Source organism: Zingiber officinale, chromosome 1A (assembly GCF_018446385.1).
Source record: "Zingiber officinale cultivar Zhangliang chromosome 1A, Zo_v1.1, whole genome shotgun sequence".
Lineage (NCBI taxonomy): Eukaryota > Viridiplantae > Streptophyta > Magnoliopsida > Zingiberales > Zingiberaceae > Zingiber > Zingiber officinale.
The window spans coordinates 15843508-15867637 of NC_055987.1; the positions used below are offsets into that span (position 1 = coordinate 15843508).

The window sequence follows — 24130 nt, forward strand, 5'->3', positions numbered from 1 at the left end:
CGAGCGGACGAAGATGGATTGGCACTTGGATCCACCATGAAGCGCAAATAATATCCAGCCTTTCCGGGACAGGGTGAAAGGTGCGCCAATGTAATGTAGGCTGTGTGTTTTCCGTTTGGCTGTATATTCGAAGTACAGGAAGCAAAATGTTAAAACGCAATTGGCATTATCGGCCGGGCGGCCTATCTTCACGGTGTATAAAATCCGAGCCAAGCGCTCGAGGAAGAAGACCCCGAGCCGTTCGTCCGGAGGTATATTATCCGAGCCGTTCGGCCGGAGGTATAGTATCCGAGCCACGCGCTCGATGACGAAGGCTCGTAGAGCAACGGGAGCAGAAGGCTCAAGTAAAAAGATAACGCAGCAGGCCGCCTCCACCTCTGGGTGGGCCGAACGGCCACGAAGGACCGACCGGGAAGTTTCGCCATCCTCCTGGTCTTGATAAATTTCGACGAGTACATTGTATCCACCTCACTCCACGGGTATTCGGGAGTTGAAAAATTGAGTCAGATCTTATGTTGATCGGCAGGTTAGTCTTTCAGATATAGTTTCTTTCGGGCATAGAATTCATCGTAATTTTTCCGAAAGAAGGCCCGTGCCGTTCGGCTGGGCGTCTATCAACGGAGCCAAAGGCTCGACGACGAAGACCCCGAGCCGTTCGGCCGGAGGTATAATATTCGAGCCAAACGCTTGACAAAGAAGACCCCGAGCCGTTCGGCCGGGAGTATGTTATCCGAGCCAAGCGCTCGACGAAGAAGACCCCGAGCCGTTCGGCCGGGAGTACGTTATCCGAGCTGGGTGAAAGGTGCGCTAAATGTAAATTTATATACATTTCGGTCGTCTATGTCCTTGAAATGCAGGAAGCAAAATTAATTCAAAGGATGGCCAATGGATCCGCCAATCGGCAGCGTCAAAATTAGCCTTGAAGGCCGTCGAGCTCCGACGTTAAATATCGAGAGACGAGCCGGCGTCTATAAACGTCCGAGCAGAAGACCGTCGAGCTCCGACGTTAAATATTGAGAGACGAGCCGGCGTATAAGCGTCCGGGCGGAAGACCGCCGAGCTCCGACGTTAAATATCGAGACGGCGCCTATAAACGCCCGAGCGGAAGGCCGCCGAGCCCGACGTTAAATATCGAGAGACGAGCCGGCGTCTATAAACGTCCGAGCGGAAGACCGTCGAGCTCCGACGATAAATATCGAGAGACGAGCCGGCGTCTATAAACGTCCGAGCGGAAGACCGTCGAGCTCCGACGTTAAAAATCGAGAGACGAGCCGGCGTCTATAAATATTCCGAGCGAAAAAAAAAAAAAAAAAAACTGCAAGTGTCCGAGAAGTTCGCCGCCAATATCGTTCGACCGACTCTACGTTCCGCTCGGCTCAGGGCCCAAAGGTTCTTGTCGGCTTATAGCGAACGATCCTTGCTATCAAAGCGGAATGTTACGCGTCCGGAATATTTGCCCGAGCGGAAGGGCATCGCCAAGTACTTCGCAAAAATGCCTTTCGAATGCCAGAGGTGTGATAATAGGCGAGCGGGCAACACACATATTAATTAGCAAAAGGACAAAGTGCAAAAGGATAGAGTGCGCGAAAGGAAAGCATTGCATTAAAAATAAAATCTCAGGCCGGGCGGCCTAAGTACAAAAGGGATCATATTTAGCCGAGTGGCCAAATTACAAAAATTACTCGATATAATCGTAGAGGGTCTTGGGGATGTTATCTAGGAGCGCCACCTGATCGCCGGCCGGAATATTGGTGGACTCCGGAAGAAGGCCCTTCGACTTCAGATAGGTCATAGTGGCAGTCATGGCCAAGGCTGTGTACATCCGCTCGCAGATTTTCTCCGAGAATTCGGGCGATCGGATGTAGCTCTGTCGTAGAGCGGCGACTCGGCTCGGCTCGGCATCCTGATATTCTTTGAAAGCCGCCTGGGAGCCGGTGAGGGCCTCGTTCAAATTCTTAAGCTTTTCCGCGTCGGCCGAGCGGCCCGCCTTCTCCCTGTCGAGCTGCTCTGTCAACTCCTTTATCTTCAGCTACAGGCCCCGAGCCTCAACGTTCTTCTTCTCCAGATCGGAGATAGCTGCTTGTCGCTCGGACTCGGCCAAGGCGTGGGCCTGGTCGGCTGTCTTCTTCTGTTCGGCCGCCAGCAGAGTTTGAGCTTTCTTCAGCTCCTTTTGCAGCTCGAAATAGGAAGGGCTCTGAAGGCCGGACGGACCAACTGCGGCCTTCAGTTGTCGTAGCTCTTCATCCACCAAGGCCAAGCGGTTGGAAATCGCAATTTCCTCCACCCATCTCTGGCAAAAGAAAATTATAGTTATTAGCAGCCGATCGAAAAGAATGCATACAAAACTTAGTAGAGCAAACTTACCCCCGTGGCCTCCCGCATGTGGCTATTGGCCAAGTTTCCGAGGGGTATCAGCGCAGTGCGGGCCCGAGCATCGGCCCACATCTCAGCTAGGGGCCCTTTCAAGGTGATGGTGTGCTCGGGCGCAGATGGACGATCGGCCTCTGGAAGCAGCTCTTGATCGGAGATGAAGAGTGACCAATCGCGCCATGTCCGGGTCGTCAACCGACGGAAGGGAGCCACGCAAAACTGGAATGAATGGTCGAGGCCGAGTGGCGAGCGAGCGAAGGGTGCCGATTGGAATAGCCTCCACGGAGTGGCTCGCCCAATCCGGCGCCCGGACGAGATGGTTTCGCTCGGCGCCGCTTGCAGTGACCGCCGATGATTGGACCGCGGAGGTCGCCGATCGCAGGGAGTCTCCACTCGACGCCTTTTTGGCTGCTCCTCCTCCCGAGCGGAACCTTCCTCGGGCGCGTTCTCTTCGAGGTGGCGCGCTAGCCACATTTTGTTGGAAGCTGAGCGCCGACTCACCAGTTCCGCCTTCCTTCACGGATCCGACCGGCCGATACCCCGCTTCCATCTCCTTCGCCGCGCGCCGCCTTTCTCTTCAAAACACCGGCCATGACCGAATCCATGACGATGTCCGCTGCAAAGAAAGGAAAAGAAATCAGTTAGCAATCAAAGCAAGTGCCCAACCAAAGTTCTTACCAAGCCGGTCGGAAGAGGAGTCCGTATAGACTCAGCCGAAGATGTACATCACTCGTGAAGAAGCTTATTGATGTCAGTCGCACCGACTAGCATATTTGGCGTGGAGATAGTCCCCGGGTCTTGAATTTCTTCAACTCGGAGTGGGAGGCGATCGACCGCCATCTTGGGTCGGAAGTTCACTCGATTAGGCATACTGGATGAGAAAATAATCCTTCCAATGTTTATTGGAAGTAGGAAGTTTGTTGAAAAAGACCAAGCCGGGCCGAGCTTGGAACATGAAGGTGCCCGGCTCGGCTTGCTTGGGGTAATAGAAATAAAAGAAGACCTCCGGTCGGAGGGGGATGTTGTGAATCTTAAACAAAACGACAACACCGCAGAGGAGACGGAAGGTATTGGGTACTAAACTGCCGAACGGCACACCGAAAAAATTACAGACATCTATGATGAAAGGGTGTACAGGAAAACGAAGACCGCGCGGCGGTCTGTGAGGCCGAGCGGAAGGACCAGCTAAGCGAATTTCGAAATCCTCTGGGATTTCGAAATTGTCTGTCAAAATATCGAAGTCCCGCTGTTCGAATCGGGACTGCATGGTGGTGTACCATGGGCCGAGCGACTGATCTTCGGGATTGGAAGAGCTAGCCATGGGCCGATCGGAAGGAATCAAAAGGCAAAAAGGCAGGAGAAAAACAACAGCAAACGAAAGGAGGTTTCAAGGATCGAAACTGAGAAAGAAATGCGGAGGAAACACCGGAAAGGAGGAAGGAAAGATATAAAACCTTGCTGCGGGGAAAGGGATCAAGGAAAAGGCGCCGGAGAGCGTCGGAGAGCAGAAACAGGATCGCCGGAGCTCCAAAGCGCAGGGGCAATGGTTGAAATCGCGGAGGCAAGTGAGGGAGAGAAGGAAACGAAGAATTTATAGGGTGTCGGGCGGCCTCCACCGTTGGATCCAGGTCACAGGAATCAAAGCATGCATCGAGCCGTCCATTTCGAATCGCTTCGATCACATCAAAACACCATGCCACCGCCGCCGTACGCCGATGGCAGTGCTCCACGTGGCATTCAATCATTCGGAGCATTTAATGAAAGCATGCTCAACCTTAATGTCGAAGATTGGCGCAGAACACGAGGAGATCCGGTGAATGCCATTGTTGATTCGCAAGGCTACCTCTCGGTTGGCCGAGCGGAGGATACCAGACGGAGGAGCTGGATTCTTAGTCCAGTCATGGACTATTCGCCTCCTTCGACTAGACTTGAAGGGAGGCAAGTGATCCTAGTAAGAACAGGGACCCGCCCTTGGAGTCAACGCCACGTGGAAGTCACAATGGCGGTTGTCCGTCCGGAGAGGGTCGGGTCCGACCGACGGCCGGCCGTCCGGTGGAATCGAACCTCCGGAGAGGGATGGGTCCGACCGTCTGGCCGACCGGACGATATTCAACTAATGGTTAAAGGCGCCCTGTCGAAATCGTGGTTCCGGCGCTCGGTGGAAAGGTCGTGGGCCGAGCGGACCTCACGCCGGCCAAAGCCATAAGGTAACACTGCTAATAGTCCATAAAGCACGTGATCGAGGATCTCCCAAGTAAACCATCGTATACGTCCGGCCGGATGTCGCTGAAGTTGGCCGGGAGCAAAGGGGAAAAGGACAAGGAACGTCTTTTTCTGACAACAGGTATGTTTCACGTGTGGGCCATACTCCAAATCTTGTGACAGGGGATTCCGCTGTCCCATCGAGGACATGCTAAGACTGTAGCAGTATGGGTTAGGGAAGCTCACTGACAAGTCCTTACTGGAGTATGGGCCCTGGACACGTGTACACCTCGGTAGGTGTACACTCACTTCCTCGCTGCCCTATATAAAGGCCCTCATTCTTCGCCGGAGGTATGTATTCTACGAGTTTTGAGGTCACTGTTTCTTTCTTGAGCTTCGCCTGACTTGAGCGTCGGAGGGTCGCCGCCGGGAACCCCTTCCCGGCCCGACTTCTGTGCAGGTTCGCCGGAGCTTCGTGCCAGCAGTCGAAAATCCACGCCAACAGCCGGAAGCGCCACGTGCCCAGCGTCCGTTGATTCGGCATTCGGACAGGATCAACCATGATTGGCTTGATAAGATTCGTTGCTTGGATATTGTTTAATCGTTGGCTCGGAAGCATCAAGTTGTCCATTTCTTTACATGGTGCCAATTTACCCAACAAACCATGAAAATACTCCATAAATTCGCTAGCTACCTCCCGTAAACTTCTTGTTTGTTCCCATATTTGTTTTGTTAGCGTGACAATGGCATTTCTTTTGTTCCTCTTCACTAGATCATGGAAAAACCTTGTACACCGATCTAAATTTTTGAGGCATACATTCTTTGCTCTTTGTTGATAGAATAGTTTTTCTACTTCTCCAAGTAGCGTGGCCTTCTTCCTTAAGTGTCCATAGTCAACTAGTGCTTCCCCTTGATAGTTTGATGTGTTGGGTTGCCTCTAGTTCATCTTTTGCCCTCCGAGCCTTTTCTGAAATGTGCTCGAAATGCTTCTTATCCAGCCCCCTAAATCGGCCCTTGAGTCTAGTGAGTTTCGCATTGAGGCTGAATTGGGCATTGCCTTGTACAGGAGCTTCCCAAGAGTACTTCACCCTTGAAACTCTCCATGTAGTGCCCACATATTGAAGAATTTAAGGGTCGATTAGAGGCACGATCCCGAACAAGAGAGTGTACTATACCACAAAAGTGATCCGATAGGCATCTCAGAGCCATGGATTCTGCATGACTATCATAATTAGTCAATAACCATTATGAGTTTACTAGAGCTCTATCCAATTTGCAAGACACCACACCATTCGGTCAAGTTAAACGACACCCAATTGAACGAAGGTCCATAAGGCCACAAACTTGGGCAAAAAGATAAAGATCCCTCATTTCATGATTTGTATCCGTAGTCCCCCTTCAATTTATAGATAGATAATATTGAGTTAAAGTCCCCATGAGCAGCTAAAGTTCCTTTATATTCTCACCAAGTTGAGTAAGACCCTCCCACAACGGTCTTTGAGTGACTATAGCGTGCAATCCATAGACAAAAGTAACCAAAAAACCCCTCCCTATTATTCGGCACTTGATATGATAATGCATGAACATGTCCATGGCAACCTGTTGTACATTCCAAAGAAGCAGTATACATGTCCCCTCGGGGCGGTGCGATGGTTAAGGCATGAGGTGTTGCCACATGAGGTCTTGGGGTCGAAACTCGACGTGACCGAGCATAATCTCCCCCATGTCTTGGCCATTTGTACTAATGGCTAGTAGCCACCCGTGATTTACCTCCTCCGTGTTGGCCTAGGGACGGGTTGGCGGGGGCGTTGGAGGCGAGCGAATCGCCTTTTGCCACAAAGAAGCAATATACATCCACGATTAGAATAGCTGAAATTATTTACAGTACCCAAGAAAGGAAATATTCCTGGAAACTCTTGCTCCCATTGGACCATTTGTATCTAGATCCCGATTCATGGATCTCCCAATTCAAGAAATAAGAGGATTAAACCTTAAGGGGTTTATCTAAAAGATTCGCAATATAACTAGGAGGACGTTTTAAATACCACACATGAGTCACTAGACATGCAAGTTTTATGTATCCCATTTGATATCTTCGTATCCGAAACTTAAAATTTTTTAAAGCAACTACAAATTTCCATCATAGAATTGGATCAAGGGCGATCTCATTGAGTTTTTAGAAGTGTCAATACTTGCAAATTTCTATGTTTAAGGAGGTGCTAAACCCCCAGCGGCAACCTTCATTGAGTATTTGTTCAGGCTGCTCATGCCCACAATCGCCTGCTATATTGAATATTTCCAACTTCTACTGCCTTATTGCTGGTGCCTGATGTTGAGGGTTTAGATCCTCCAGATGTGGCGGTGCTCGAAAAAAGCTGCACAATAGGATTTTGCCCAATAAGTACCTGCTGAGAGCCTTGATGTTGGGCACTTCCGGACTGATCGTCTTTACCAACCAAACTTACAACCTCACCATGCTGAAGCTAAGCCAGTGGTGCTCTGCTTCCCCCCTGCTACTCCTCTTCTGAATGCAATTGGGAAATATCCGATTGTCCTTCAAATTAGCCATGATCAGTTTAGTTGAGTGTTCCACCACCACCGGATCCACCACCTCTACTATGGCAAGTTCATTTACGAGAGCTTCCTCATTTATTGTTTCACCATTTTCTTGTGGAGAGGCTCTTGGACACTATCTATACCTTGAACTGCGTCTACCTCTCGTAGATTGGGAGTGTCTGGCCGCTATATTTCCGGTCAGCAGCAATTGTCGTGTATTCCCCTACAATTTGTTAGCCGATGTCCAATTCTTTGACATTCCTCATAGAAATCCAGCATAACCTCATAATATCTCCGGATCAAGCTAAGCCCCAGGCGGTAGTGTAATTGGTACCCTCTTGATTCTTTCTTCAATTACCGAGATCTCCATCAAGAGACGAGCAAAAGTCAACCTCTCTCGAGTACGCATCAACTTGTCAATGTACAGTAGCCTACCCACCTCAGAACCAATCATGCTAAGTACCTATGGCGTCCAACAATTTGAAGCGAGTCCATGAATCTAAACCCACGCCAGAATGAACCTCCTATCCTCCTCAAAGAGAAAACAGCTATGTATGTGCCTCAAGAATAACGGAATTCTAAAGGCAAAGTAAGGCCCTCCAAGCAGCATGCTCTCTCGATCCGCAATCATATCAAATTTGTAAATTACCCAGCAGCTTGTGTGCATGAAAAATTTATAAGGGGTCCTCCATCTATGAGCCACCTCTTGCACTCCGTCCCTCCCTAGTTGTCTTCACATGAAGTATCAGACCAGACAATAGCCCATTGATTCCTCCATCATTTCAATGTTATAACCAAACTATATCGACCGCCCCCCTCCCCTCCCCTCCTAGGGCCTTGTGTTGTTGTAGATGTGTTGTCATCTTCGCCTTTTGATTATCTTTGAGAAGACCAGCCCAGGACCTCCCATATTCCCAAGCCCCTTCCCACCAAGAAGATCATCTGTTGTCGGCTCCGGCCAGCACTTCAGTTGCTCCAGCCCCTTGATTCTAATCAGCAGCCTCTTCCCAATTCCGATCACCATCCACAGTCTCATCTTGCCCTTCCACCTCAGCTGCAGATGGAGTATCCTCATTGTCCCCCATGGCATCATGTGCTTGGTCAGCAGCCACATCAGCATTTTCCATAACAAGCATGTCCTCCATGTCATCACAGGCATCAATCCCATTGGCATTCAAAATTGGCACCTCTTGATTGCCCAATGGTGTTGTTTGGTGGTCTGCTGCGATTGGGCCAGCAACTGTCAGATGATGCCCTCTTGGATTGGCTCATGGGGGATTGTTTGGATCCCCTCTTTTTTTTCATTGGTCAAGAGCACCGCAACAGATCCCAATAAGGATTTGCCGCCCAGCTTCCCCAATCAGTAACCAGCCTTCTTGGAAAGGCAGCCCCAATAGGGGCAGCCACCCAGCTTCCACCAGGGAACAACCAGAAGTTGTTGGGAAGCCAATTGGTTGACTAACTGTTAATTGGCCTGCACACTTACCCAAGATGACCGGCATCCCACACCTATGATGCTGGTGATGGCCGGAAAACCTCCAAAGACCTAGAAAACTCTCCGGAGTTGTAGTGACTATATGCGGAGACGATGGGGAAAAGAAATCACCAGATTAGGAGGTAAAGGAGGAGAGAACTCACCTGTACTGCCAAGAAAAAACCTTGGACTCTCACCCTCCAGCCATTACCTCCAAGAGTCATCGCCTTCCCCTCCTTTGTTGTCAGCGGCGAGCCAAGAGACCTTCAGCAGCCCCCAGTAGAGCCGTCCATAGTCCCCTAACGAGCCTCCAACCACCTTGCCTCTAGAAAATTTAGAGAGAAGGGAGAACTTCTCTCTCTAAGTTGGAGGGGAGAAAACTTTTAGATGCTTTCTTTTTGCATGGCATCCGTAATATTTAAGGTGCTTGAACACTTAATACATATATTAAATCACACAACACACCAACTTAAATTTATTGCCAACACATCTAAACAACATAAACTACTATCTCAACGACAAGACAAGAGTCATTTCCCCAACAATAGTTACAATACAGTCGAATATGCACTTCCTCGAATTAAAACTCACATCATAGAGTAAGTATATGGAATGGAGTCTTCCTCTCTCATTGATCCATCAAGGTGGCAAAAGGCGAATACGCTCGCCCCCCGTGCCTCCGCCAACCCGTCTCAAGACCAACACGGAAGAGGTAAATCACGACTCACTGATCCATCAAGAACCTTGTGAAAGGGTAAAGTGATAAATTTACAAGTATGGTGGCACCAATTAGAGCATAGACTTCTATAATTTTAATTTCTTTAGCTAGCTAACCATAGATAGGGACCAAATAACTGTGATCGGCAATACCCACAGGATAATGGAAGAATATACATCAATTACTATCAGTACTTGTTTGTGAGTGATGACTGATGATAGTTTTTGATGGTTGCATTTTTTATGCATGGACTTGGTAAAGAATGGACTAGAAGTTGTTCCATGCCTCCAAGTGGAAGTCCAAAGCTCTGTCAAGACCAGTGAAGTTCAAAGTTCAGTGGTTCTAGATTCCATGGAGACTGGATTTTCCCATTTGTGCCCTGTGGAAATGATTTCTCTCATGGAAACTCATGGTAGAGAATCTGAAAGCAAACACATATTCAACCAAAATCTTGCTCACCATGTTGCAAGCAATTAACAGATCCACATTTTCTGCATTGTCTTAGAAAGGTGGCAAGCAAACATTACATCATTTTCTGCATTGTCTTAGAGTCCATGGCCGTGTGGAATTGTTTTCCCATCACAATTTCATAAACAAGTGGCAGAAATAATAACTCGGGTAGGCATTCAAAAATCCGTAAGTTTAACCCACCATTTGGCCTTAAAAAAATGATTATAGGACTCAAATACACACACTATGCTCCAAGCAACCCTACATTTTAGCCTAGAAGTTAAATTTGAAGCTGACAATAAGGAATGCCTGAGTTTATCAGTATGCCAGATAATCCAACTATCCAAGACAAACCAACAAACCAATTTGTAGGGCTTTCACAGAGCTAACTAATTTAAGAAGCTGCCAATTTGAAATTCTCCTAGATGTCTTCTAATCTCTGAAGTAATTGAATAGATGTGAAGTGATAAAAATTTCCCAAATAATTAAGCAGAAAATATCATAGGCTAGTATGAGTTCTGCACTAAGATAATTACAAAATATACATGGCACTTACCCCTGAATTGTAGATAAGATGAATTACACGAATTGGAGCAGCCACTACATCTTTTGATTTATAGATATCGTCCATGGGAAGATTTTGTTCCAAAACCTAACCATTAGTTTTGATATTATCAAAAGTATCAAACATAAGTAGATCCTTCAAATAGCTAGAAGCACCTGAAGATGGTCTCCAAAAAGTTTGACTTGAGTTGTTGCCTTGTCATCTCGTATCCCCACAAATGCCTCAAATGTTGCCTGATAAATTACATGAGCCACTATACAAAATGATCTTTATATTAAGTTCAAACAACAGAAAGAAAGCAAACTATCTTCATTGATGAGTATTCTAGAAAATCACAATCTTTAAGTTTTTTACCAAGACCTGATATTGCAGCATTGTAAGATCACCATTCTTTACTGATTAAACAAAACGAGTAGATTAAGTGTAGTTGACGTATCAAGCACAATGCAACAATAAAATTAAATGTTTATGCTGAATCAATGAATAGAAGACATGACTGTATTGTAAGTACTGACTTCCCATTCAATGGAAACATAACTATGATTTGAATATTACTAAAGATATAACCTGAAAGAGTTCAATGGAGGCATAAAATCAATATAGCCGACCACAAATAATTGAGACTAACATGGTGATGATCACACTGAATATGAATATGTAGGAGTTAGAAAAGCTTGAGTTGCATGACATACAATACATGCCAAGTTACATGCAAAGCTAAAAAAGGTTGAATGGGCACAACCAAGTTGGGAAGAGAGCGGAAGCAGAACTGAATGCATTAAGAGGGTAATTTGGTAGGTTAGATGGAGATGGCAAAATTTGGAAATTTAGAAAAAAAAAACATTTAACCAGAATTTGAGACCCCAATAGTTGGCACAAAGACAGCTCCATAGTGGTAATGATAAGCAGAATTTAAGGCCCAATATATATTATTACATGTCATTGTGACCATTAACAGTGAAATGTCAATAAGAAGTAATTCATGGCACAAGTTTAATGTAGGTGATCCTCTGCAAAATAGAATTTTATGGTATAAATTGCATACCTAAGAAGCATATAGCAACAAAATACTGCAGTAGACAATAGCACATATGGAGCTCTGTTACAAGAGTGTCTTTCTATGTCTAATTGTATAATGCCCACTTTAGTGAAAGTCATACTAGTAGGCTGTGTTTGTTTTCCACAAAAGAATGGACAAAGTTTACCTTGTATCCAAAGATTGTATCTTCGTATGTCTCATATGGACCAATGGTTACATCCAGCTTGGAATCCTACATTGAAATTCATCGACAAAAGAATATATGATCATAAAAGAGTGTCGGGACAGCAATCGAGGTTTAAAAAATTTGTTATAGTATGGATCTTGATGCCCAATCGCAGTATAGAGCAAGCCAAACTTAAACTCTATAAAATTCAAATTAAAACTAATTTAGTTCCATTTCCAAATAATAACTCAACGAAAATGTAATTTGGATGAATTAAAGACTTAGATATGACAATAACTTAAGAATACATGTATAACCACGGTTTAAATAATCATTCCATGCTGATCAGCATGATGGAGACATCATTCTGTATGTCAATTAACGCATTGAATGAGATTGAGACATGAGACTCCCTTTGGATTCTTCCACAACTTCTATTTTGTGCATGAGCTTTTATCACAAAAGTTTTTTCTTCATTAAATGTCGTATCTCAAAATTTGTCAGCACACAGGGTAGAGCCTTCATTTGTTACAACATCATCAAGTCATTGCATGACAGTGGAAGATAGAATAGAGCCTCCCGACTTCCACAAGCACTTGTAGATCCAATGAACATGAGACACATGCATGGGCAGGAATCCCCTTCCTCAAACAACATTGAGAAGTACCAAAACGGTCTCCTTCCTCCAGCTCCTCCGAATAAGCATCCTCCTCTTCTTCTCCTAGGGTTGGCCATAGTTCTCCTTAAGGCTTGTCTAGGATTGGCCTTAGTCTCCTTCTTAGGGCTCGTCTCAATCTTCTTTTACTGTTATGGTTCACACAGGGATCAATTCATGTAGATCCTCCAGACCTACACAAGCACCTCTATATCATGGGAACACAAATACACAGGACCAATTTCATGACATCAGACCAGGATTAGTGCCATCTGTATCACCATTAGATGCTAAAAGTGATGAAAAATATTGGACAAGTAATGGGAAACATATGAGTAGTAGCTCAGAAAACAATAGCAATTATATAAGCCTAAATAATTAAGATACTCTTGTCTCCAAACTAATTTGATATTGGTTTAGTATGCAGAACTTCTAAGGTTTCAACAAGGCATGATGGATTACAAGGCACATAAACCTCACATTTGACAAAACACTAGAGTTTTTATAAACACAATTTAGAAAATTATTATGTATATATTAATGTATTATGGTGAATAGCTCTTACAACCAAAATGTATATAAAATACTACAATGCAAGACATAAAAATTAAGAATCACAGTGGATATGCTTGTGCATATAGCTTAAAGAGTTAATAACAAAGATGGCATTGATAACAATGGATGAAATCTTCTTTTGAGAAACTTTTATATCCACAACAAAGTAAAAAAGTACTAACCAACTCCATCCAGGCTATGTCAGATTCGTAGTAATTGTTAGAGAGAAAAGCATTTCCTTTAGCTTTCAGCAACTTCGTCAGGCTATGCAATGATGCAAATAAACATGCTGCTTTAGTTCGAATAGACTGGAGCTACGAATTAGAGAGTGAGGTGAAGAAACAGTTTACCTAGAAGAGTCAGACAGTTCTGCCGCGCGAAAAAGAAACTGGGCTGCTTGCTCAAGAAAAGTTCTGTATTCTTGGGAGTATGGAACTATAGTCAAACAATCCGGATTAACACTTTGCTTGGTGCCATTGTAGACCATAACTGAGGAGGGAATGTCATCCTGTCTCCTAATAACGCTGAAAAATCCTGTAGCAGCCTCTTGTTCACTTTTAGTGAGGCTACCTTTCCACAGCTCAAATTCCTATAATAGAAGGCAAGCACTGTTAAATATAGATTGAACTGCAATTTTAACACTTTCTATAAAAAAAGAATAATCGCAACAAGGAAGCTGAGTATGCGCTCTTGCTGCAAGAGAGTAACCTCTTTTCAGGACAACTCAATAAAGCAGCAAAGGATAAACCTTTTACACTGATTTGATGAGAGGATCAATCTCTTTCTTGCTTGAATTTCTTTCTAGCAAACTTAACCATCTCCAGGTCAAGTTCTGGGTAGCTACAACTATACAAACTTAACTAATCAAACTAATTAAAAGACTAACCAAACCCAGAGAAGATCAGATACATGTCCACACATGAAAATATTTAATACATACAAGTCTATATTATTTACAAGGGACGCCATCTCAATTAGTAGTTGCATATCATCATTCAATTTTTCGAGTGTACATCTCACATTTGCTAAAAAAAAAGAGAAAAGACCTCAAGTTACATCTTAGTAATTTTCGCATGTTCCCAACCCTAGATTCTACCAAGGAGCAGTGGTGGGACCAAGAATATTTAATAATGGCGAAATAATTCCATTATGAAAATGTAATAAATTTTATTCCTTTAGTATAAAATTAGTTCATGCCTATGATTGACAAACTGTGTTATGTTTTTTTTGGTTGATAAATGGTGTCAACTAGATCAAATAATAGGAAAATCAATATTTTGGATTTTTTTTTTCTATGGGTATTCTTCAATATCCTCCAAGATTTATCAGCATTTTTAAAATACCCCAACATTTCAATTTTGCTGTCAAAATATCACCTATCCAATACCAAGTGAATGATTTGGGTGGCAATTTAGAAGGGTAAGATAGGTATTTCAGTATTAGAAAGGGACATTCTAAAATGAAAAAAATGGCAGGGCAAGTTTTTTGAAGTTCAGACCAGATATGAAGCAAACTTAGAAGTGTTTACTATATAAAATAATTAACCCTTTCTTTTTTACTTCAGAGATGTATATGATGGTATTGATCAAGTCACAAAGGCAATATCTTTATATTGTAAAACATCAAATTTCAGATAATCATTGTAAACTTCCATGAATTGCACAAAACAAAAATAGTTAATCATCTGGAATTTCCGGAAATTCTAGATTCAAGCAACTCAAATGATATCGCAAATGATACAAACCGACATGTAAACTATACCTTTTTATCCATGTCTAGTGGATAGAAATTTGCTCCAGGGGGCTTCCCCAAAGGAAAAGCAACTTTATATTCAATTCCTTTCCAGCCTGTGACAGGTTTAGTAGATCCTTCAAGAAGTTTTACAAGTGAATCCGCTGTTGTTAAAAATGCTTCATTCTCATCCAGGCACGACCTGTTATTTGCCAAATAACCATCAATTATGTATGTAACAAAAGTTGGGGCATGAACTCTACAAGAAAACAGTAAACATGATTCAGCAAGTAACTGAAGCTTGATTTTTAATTGTATAAATGCCATGATTCATGCTAGATATCCACTGTAAAAATTTGTTGAATTACACAAGTACACACCAAAATGGCTTATGCTTCAATTTAGTATTGTTCATTCATATGTCAGTTTCTCTTTGATACTTTTTGTCTTTTAAATTCCTTGAATGAGCTAAGAAATCCACAGCATGAACCACAACATCATATATAAATTCAAGAGAAGATAAAATTCCTTGAATGAGCTAAGAATGTCAGGTTCCTGCCCTCCCCCAAGCAATGGCCATTATTCAAAGGAAAAAAAAAATCACCCGTGATTTACCCCTCTACAAATGACTGTGGGACCGATCGTGTGGGGTGCCCAGGGTCAACGTAGGACCTTTTGCCACCAAGAGAATATAAAATTTATATGATTCAAACATGCTCATAGTTATGTGCAAAATCAACAAGTTTAGAAATGAAAAGTCTGAAGGCTAGGACTAGGAGAACTTAAACTAAGAATTAATCAGATAAAAAATCCAATACAATAATTCCTTTTGGTATGATAATTGAATATACAGTACAAACATTATGCTGATAGAGAATTACCATGGACTCTTATTTATGGAGTAATACATCCACTTCAGCCTATCTATTTCAGAAGCATTAGATCGCTCTTTCAACCAATCTCTTAACATTGGATTCGTATGCCAAACCTGCAATCAGACTCTAATGCATATAACACTTTACATAATACAACAACCAAGCAATTCATCCAAACAATGTGTCAACAATTGTTATACACAAAAAGCATGGAAATATGACTGAACAGAACCTGCAAGTAGAAAATGTCATCCATGACTATTGCAGCTCTAAGTATGTGGAATAAAGCTTCCTTGTCTGCTTCCGAGAGCCCAATTAACTGCATAAAGGAAGAGGAAAGCAACCAAGGAATCTTCAGTTCATTATTCAATTCAGCAGATTTAGCTAAATATGCATACAAATACAAACATAATCACATTTCCACAGTAAAAGTAACTATTGGATGAATTAGGAATATGGATTATATCAAAACAAGTCCAACTCCTAACGATTAACTAAACATATTTATTTATGGATATGTGAAAAACTTAATTCCAATACTAGATGTCTAAAGAATAAAACTCAATGGGATATTATAAGAATCAATATTTTTGTCAAATACACAATAATCATTTTGAGATTACAATGGCATGTTCAGTAGTGAAAGTGCTTGCTATATTTTTTAACTTGTTGCTCTAAAACTTCTTTATAATTGTCAAGAGACTTATATTTCAAGGCAACCAAGTAAAGTGGAAGAGAATTATGGATTAAACCTTATTTGAGTTGATCTTGGAACTAGGGTTGTAAACAAACCAAGTTGAGTTGACTTTGACTATGTACAAGCTTGTTTATTTTCGCATAGAGCTTATTTAATCTTGTTGATTAAAAAAATTATCAAGCTCATGTAGACACATTATTATGCCTATAATTTAGTTAAAGCATTGATCTAATAAGTGAAGTTTATATTATTTCTCATTAGAAAATTTTGTAGTCTGAGACACGTTTAAGATGGTATGGGCATGTACTTAGACGACCAATAAATGCTCCAGTTAGGTGATGTGAAATTATGATAAACATGCATATCAAACGAGGAAGAGAAAGACCAAAAAAGACTTGGTTAGAAACAATAAAACAAGATAAAATTTATTTAAATATAAATGATGATATAATAGGAGATAGAGCTCAATGGCGTAAAAGGATTCATACAGCCGACCCCACCTAATGGGAAAAGGCTTTGTTATTGTTGTTGTTGTAGAAAATTTTGTAGTATATATATTTTTGTCTTTAAACAATAAATAAAGAAATAAAATCATTATAGATTCAGACAAGCTAATAAATGAATTTGTTTATAAATTATTCCTAAACTTGTTCATGAACATCACAAGTTAAGCACACTAGTGTTCCTATACTTGGCGTTGTTAAATTGACATAAATGAACTCTTATCAAATCAAATACCAAACTTATTCTCCAAAAATCCGATTCATTTAAAGCCCTACTTGAAATGCTTTGAAGCATACTGAGTATCGGCATACATCACCGAAACTGTACTATTTTGGTCAGAGATTGAAACTCCAGCTTGAAAGCATGAAAGGATAATATAAACCTTGGCAGTAATAATTTTATAGTATTCTCTTCTGCTACTCTTCTACCACTCTTCTGCCCCTCTTTCCTTTTTTCTTTTCATTCTTCTCTTCTTTTCCTCCTCTCCTGATCTCCTACCCTCTTCTGCTCTTCTAATTCTTCTCTGCTTCTATTTCTTGTTGAATGGTACCAACCAATACTGACACAAAATCCAACTATCTGGATGGGTCAGTATATGAAAGCTTTAAGTTTCAATCAAGAACCATTATTCAGGATATATCAACTATCTAATATGGAGGTCATATCTAGCCAAACAGGCTTTTTTTCTCTTAAATGTACTAGTCTAATATCCATAGAAAGTTTTCTAGGATACCACACCCCATCATAGATCAATATCCTGATACTGCTAGCACACTCTTATTGCAGAGTCCCTTCTTCATGTACCAACATCAATTAATAACTCCGGGAGGCATCAATTGCACCTGCCTTATCGCAACAAACCAGAGAATCATCTACCATGTTCCGGCAAAGGTTCACCAGCCATATTTTCAGTAATACTTCATTCACGGTTCAAGTCACGGCTGCGGCAAATAACCCTCCCACTTAGGGGGTTGTTCAATACCTGATTTACCTCCCGTCATCTCACCGTGTGGCTAGCGATAAGGGGTGCTTGGCGTGAGCATTATCACGTTTTTGCATCAGTAATAATTCATTCACAGCCTATATCCACCAAATTGCATAATATATAATACTTTAAGTGCAAGTATATACAAGTCCATATAAGTTAGTTAGGAACCCATCAAGAACTGATAATAAACTAGCTAGGAAACAAAGGAAGATTTACAACAGTCATCTGGAAAGAGCTAGTGAAGGGACTGAAAAGATACTGCTGTTGCCATATGAATATCTTTCATTTAATATGTTAACACCAGTTTCAATTATAAAAAACTTTCAATTGGATCAGTGATTATTTTCACCAGTTTGTTGTGCCTTTGTATGAAAAAAAACATTTATCATCCCTTAATTTGTAGGCTGAATGCCCTATCATAGATTGGAATGTACAACGCAGTAGGTTGAAATCTTAGATGAGTAAGGATAGAAACAAATAATCTTGATAATAGAAAATAGTCAACATAGCTTAATCTAAAAACTCTGAAAAAAAAAATAGTACTACCTCTGGGTTCATAAGGATAGGAGCATAGCGATTCAGCTTATTTTGCAATCTTAGAATAATAGCCTCCTTATTCTCTTTGTACCTGTGGCAAACACAAAACATTCTCAAACTACAACAGCAGCAGGATGTTCAGAGTCCACTGGCATCCAAAATGACCAAATACAAGAATATTAAATAAATCAAACAAAAACTTTTCAACCACAAAGCAAAATTTACTAGAAAACATTTAAATGTGTTTCTTTACAACAACAACCAAGTCTTATCCCACCAGGTGGAGCCGGCTAAAATGTGTTTCTTTACTGGGAGAGAAAATAGAATAGTATATTTCACAAGTAATTAGTCATTGTAGCCCTCAATAAGATAAAATGAGAGAAACAATATCAAGATGATATGGACATGTCAAAAGAGAACAACGGATTCCAAAGTTAAGCAGATCAACTAGAGTTGATTGTTTTAAGATCAACTAGAGTGGGTAAAAGGAGACCAAATACAGTTACAAACAAATTTAAATGGCTCAGAAAAATATCATTTGGATTCTCGGATCCAACTTTATATGGTTAGCAAAAAGATAGTTTATTGCTGGCTATACAACATGAAACTAAACAAAAAGTTGGTTAATATCCTTCAGGGGAAATGAAACTAAATGAAAAGTGGTCAGTGATAAGGCAATTTTCATTGCTTTTATCATCTACTAAATTAGAAAAATCATACATTTAAACCAATCAGGTATTGAGCAAAAAGCTTCCAGTGTATGATAAGTCATGAAAGGCTTCTGCAGTATGATAAATAAGCTTGTGGAAATTTAACGACAAAAGAGAATGCTAAATTAAATGGAGTGTTCATTGGAACTATCAACTATGTACACAAAAAATATACCTTTGCTCAAGAATGGCAAATAGCTGGCTATACTGGCCTGTTGTATCATATGGGACATATTGATCATCTCCTTCTTCAAGAATATGTTTATAATCATTCCAAAACATGTATTTGACAGAAGAAACCTCTGATTCCTGAAATAAAGTAAAAGTTAAGCAGGGTGAAATCATGTAGCTTCGTTTTAATAAAAAGTTGGCATCTTCTTGAAAGCTTTAGAATGTAAATTTTTCTAAGATTATATACAAAGAAGTGTTTTAAGACAAGATTGATGTGTGAAACAGCTGTCCCTGCTGGTTCCCAAGTTGTCAAGGAGAACTGGGCCAAATGATACAACCACACCAATTTGGCTTCCTAGGATAACCTGCTAAACCTGCCATCAAGTCCAGATACTGAAACACTGAACAAATGACAAGTATAAGCTGTTGATTTTATTAGGCTAACCATCATGAACTTAATTGAATCCAAAACCATCAGTTAAATAGCATCACTCATTATCATCTATATCACTTCAAAAGAACATATAAAGAATTGTCAGACTTGGAGGTCCTGTTTTTAGTTTTTAAAATTTCTAAGCTCAAAGGATCAATTATCACACAAATTGTGCACATTTTGGATGAAGCTCGATTAATAGTCAAAGTTGGAAGTGTCTCCAATCTCAATATCTGGACATATAAGCGGTAATAACTTACAAAAAGTCCTGTTTCTGAGTTAGTTTAAATTCTTTGAACAGGAATTTCAGTTGCATAAAAAATGTAATACCAAATGAATCATTCGTAAGAAAATACATTAACACATAAGATGGCCCATAGTGTACATTTAGATAAAGCTGATATATTAAGATATATACCAGCAACCACATATGTGGGATATTCAGAGATAGCTTGCATCAACCCTATCTAGACCATCTGTAAGGAATGCAATGCAGATAAAGTTGGATAAAGGACAAGCAACGGATTGATGCCATGACTTGGTGGATCATACAAGCAGAACACTTAAGTCTTAACTGATCCAAGAAAAGCAAAAGAAAATGAAATTATAGCAACACATGCCAAAGTTAGTTAGAGAGGCCTAATTCTTGTTACAGGAAAATACCAAGATGAACTAGCAGAATTCCATGCCAGGAAATTCCAAACTAAAGAATGACAATTGGATATACTTTGATATCAGTCAATACTCAATCAGAGGAAACAGCCAGGTATACAGGGAGTCATACCAGTTAATGCATACTGTAACATACCAAACTAAGAGCTAACTAAATCCAAGCAATATTGCAGTAAGTAGTAGTGCAGTAGTGGCAACAATACTAGAGGTTTACTGCTAGTGCCAATAGACAGCAATAGTAGCATTGGACTAGTGGTAATATATGCCAAAATATGCTATAAGAGAATGATACTTATCTAGAGGAATTTAATTTATCCTCAAGCTTTGTTCCTAGCCTGAATGCTTGTAGTATAGTTCAAAAACTCTCCTACCATCATACTCAACGACAAAGATCATGTGAAGATATTGTATACAATACTGAGAATGAGACAAAAAACGAAGGACCAGCAATTGTATGAAGAGGGGATGAAATATATTATTTAGAAGTTGCGAATCAAAATATAATATGCTCTTTAAAAAGCTTGCCTAAGGATAACTGAATTGCTGCAATTTGGTGTAACTAGGCAACCTCCCAATGCAGATACACAACCTTTTGTACATTGACCCAACCACACCCTCAATTCTATAGATATTTCCTTATGATAATAAGTATTACGAGAAGGCATTTTACCTTCTGTTCCCTCAAAAAAATGTACTAGAAATTTTTGGGTGAAAATACATTCATACCAAAAACTGTGAATGCAACTAAATGAGCATGTTACAAATAGAGATGACAATGGGTTGTGCTTGAGCTAGGAATGGCCCGGCTCAGCTTGGCCGGGGTGGATCAATGTTGGGCCGAGCATGGCCTAGGTCAATGACTTGACTGGCTAGGGTTGTGCATTACCCGAGCTAAGAAAGTAAGTATATCTATTTATCTATTTTGAACATGGTTGCCAATACTCGATATCTGCATATCTATGGATACAATATAGAGAAAGTGTTTATATCTCAAGCGTGCTGACCCAACTATAATAACTTTTTTTACCTGAAGAGTGAAGGCCTCCATGGGAATACGACTCAAAGTTGTCACAAGATATACATCGTTGATTTCATTGTTGATATAACTTCCATTATTTAGAACACTGCATGATATTATACAAAATATTTTAAAACTTTAAAGATAGACTACAGGTACATAAAATAAGCTAATGTATGAAACAATTCATCTATATAAATCTAAGCTGATCATTGAGTAGCAGAAATTAAGTGGAGCCATCAACCATATTTCTCCTTTAACCAGCATGATCGCTACTTAACATCTTCCCTATCTGTAAATTCTTTTATCTGGCAACTAATAGATAATTAGACAATACTAGGCATCTAGGCCATAACCATTTCAGAAGATGTACCAAATGCTGTAATTTATATGACATTTGGTAAAGCAAATTTTCCATGACATTTGGGTAAGAAGTACAACCAACAATTCCATTAAAAAGTAGAAATCAAATGTCAAGTCATCAAAACAAAGTATGTCTTCTTTTTTATAAAAGAGAAGGCACTCATCAATGGAAAGCATATTAAAGATAGAATGTACATGTTACATATATGTACAGGTAAAATAATATATATGTACAAAAAAACAAGGATTAGGGACTAAGAAAGCTTGAACTACTAGTATTATTGGTGGAAAAGAAATGCTAAAACTTAATTGGGGTGGGGGCCTATTACAGAATAACAAACACCAAGAGAATACTCAAGACTGAAATGTAGTCAATGCTGAAACTTTATTGAGTAATCTGAAATAAGTTGTCATAAAAAATTGAACTCATTTAAGCTGGAAGTGTGACCCTGAACCTCTTGAGATGAATGTTGGACCAGCTTATTTAAGCTTTGTGAAGCTTGTTTGAGGCGACATTGTACACAAAAATAAATCGTTCTTGCTGCTCTCTAGTCCCTAAACAACTCCAAGAGTTTAGAATTATCAAGGCTTCAAGATCTTTCAAATTTTCAAGTTCTAATGTACCCTTGTTTTTTTCCCTTGTATTCATATACATTCTCTACATGGAGAAGTATCACCTTACTTTTTCCTTTATATTCATGTACATTCAGAAACATGTCATTTTCTAGCCCCTTACTGCTATAATTATTTCTTACTCTAGTTTGCAATCTTATTCTTTGGTGGTTTTCCAAATAGCCATGATTACCCAACTCATGTTATTGGTTTAATTGCCCTTTAAACAAGTATGGAACAGATTTGGGTAAAAAGGTAGGAGCATGGATTTGGGATTGCATACTCAGTGTATATATATATGTGTAATTTAAGTTTGACAAACATAATGATTTTATGGGGAATATCATTATTAGAGCTTAAGTTACATACTTCTAGTTATATTTTATTTTTGACACATTTAGTTATTTTTTAGGCAAAATTTGTTATTATTTTTAATATTGTGGATATCAAGATATGTTAAATTGGGACTGTATTCAAGTTTGAGCAGTTACTTGTGAGCATTGATGAGGCACGTATGGACAGAATAGTAAGTACCAATCACAAGTATGGATCGATATGGATTAAGAAGAAAAAAGCATGAAAATTGTCCACATAAACTTCTCAAATTTAGACAAACAATAATAAAGACCCCAGCTTTCGATGTACCTAGCGGTAAGAAGCGATGACTCTCCAGATGATATGTGTCCGGCACTGGAGATATCCCACTTCGCAGGCCAAGAAGCCTTGCAATCGGCGCGTTTCTGCAGGAGAAGCTCCTGCGTACTCTCCGAGTATATCCACACATGAACAGCACGGTGATAGTCTCCATCCCGATGGACCAGGCTCCTGCAATTGCAGAGCAGACATTTTCTGAGGATCTTGTAGGTGAAGGGTTCAAGATGGGAGGAGGATAAGAGGGTATTCCGATCCCGCTTTCAGAAGACGGAAGACCTTGGCTTCGAAACTCCGGTCTTCTCTCCCGTTTTTGTCAGGACGTCTAGGTGCTCTTCTTGATGGGTAGGTTCCGCCATGGCCGTCGCTATGGCAGGAGGCAGGCGCCAGCAACAGTCGACGAGAGTTTTCACTAACCCTTCGTCGAAAAAATGACGTTAATTACTGCTTTCTCTCTGATAATTTTCCACTTAGACCCCTGAGAAATGAGAAATGTACTCAGGAGCTGCTTGTTTGGGGGTTTGGAATGGAAATGAAATTAAACTTGTGCTTGGTTTGGAAAAATGAAGGTGAGACCCATGGATTTATTCCTCTAAATAGAAGAATGGATCATTCCCCACTAATATGAGGGGTATGAGTATTATTCTCATTTCAATAATATTTGTAATCATTTTCATATTTTTTCTCATTCCCTTATTCGAATCAAGCGCCCCCTCAGTGGTTAATATATGAGAATTTGCAGAATAGAGCGGTGGTTAATATATGTAGTTTCCTGATTTATCTTTTCTGTTTAGCTGTGGGATCAATTTGTGGGACGCTGGAGATCAACGATTCACCTTTTGTGGACACAGGGGGCGTAAGCGGGGTCCACCAAAACAGGATGCTATAATATACTGATGGCTTTGAGTTGTCTTCTGTTGCAACACATAAGCTGATACGGAATGGGCAAAGAACGCACAGAGTTGTGCTTAATCCGATCGGCCAACGTCCACAAAATGACCCGGAAAAATCCTCAATTTTCATACAGGAAAACTTCCGTCGCTTATTTTCAACAAAAAAAAAAACAAGTTAAAAAAAAGTTCTAAAATTCTATACGAGGGGACAGGTATCAACTTCCCCGCGATGGTTTCAGCATCGAAGATTATAATGATCCAGGTGTGGAAGAGTTCCATAAAGATATTTTTTTGAAATGACGAACCTAAAAAGGTTATAACGGCTAGAATCAAAATATTTCATACTTTCGTAATAAACTGAGTGATTTATTTTGTCTATAGCAGTGAGCATAAAGTTATGTCGTCATAACTAATCTCCGATCGTGAGAATGCAGCTGTGAGCCACTGGAGATATCTGACATGGCGTTAGGTTATTATTTAGAATCCATCAAAACAAATTGTAATACAGTTTAATATCGTCACTCT

At 40.7% G+C, this 24130-nt stretch overlaps 1 protein-coding gene across 1 annotated transcript in view; it reads right to left on the bottom strand.

Annotated features, from left to right (window-relative positions):
* The window catches only part of LOC122019763 (nudix hydrolase 3-like), a 41260-nt gene extending 18129 nt beyond the window's left edge, over window positions 1-23131 (bottom strand). The window contains exons 1-13 of the mRNA XM_042577278.1: window positions 22992-23131; window positions 22659-22886; window positions 21096-21222; window positions 18968-19101; window positions 18092-18173; window positions 15589-15675; window positions 15363-15469; window positions 14512-14683; window positions 13101-13339; window positions 12933-13014; window positions 11541-11606; window positions 10491-10568; window positions 10327-10422 (exon numbers count right to left, since the gene is read on the bottom strand). Coding sequence (XP_042433212.1) covers window positions 10327-10422; window positions 10491-10568; window positions 11541-11606; window positions 12933-13014; window positions 13101-13339; window positions 14512-14683; window positions 15363-15469; window positions 15589-15675; window positions 18092-18173; window positions 18968-19101; window positions 21096-21222; window positions 22659-22886; window positions 22992-23071 — 1578 coding nt within the window. The 5' untranslated portion in view covers window positions 23072-23131. The remainder of the gene's footprint in view (window positions 1-10326; window positions 10423-10490; window positions 10569-11540; window positions 11607-12932; window positions 13015-13100; window positions 13340-14511; window positions 14684-15362; window positions 15470-15588; window positions 15676-18091; window positions 18174-18967; window positions 19102-21095; window positions 21223-22658; window positions 22887-22991) is intronic.
* Between the last annotated feature and the right edge of the window lie 999 nt (window positions 23132-24130).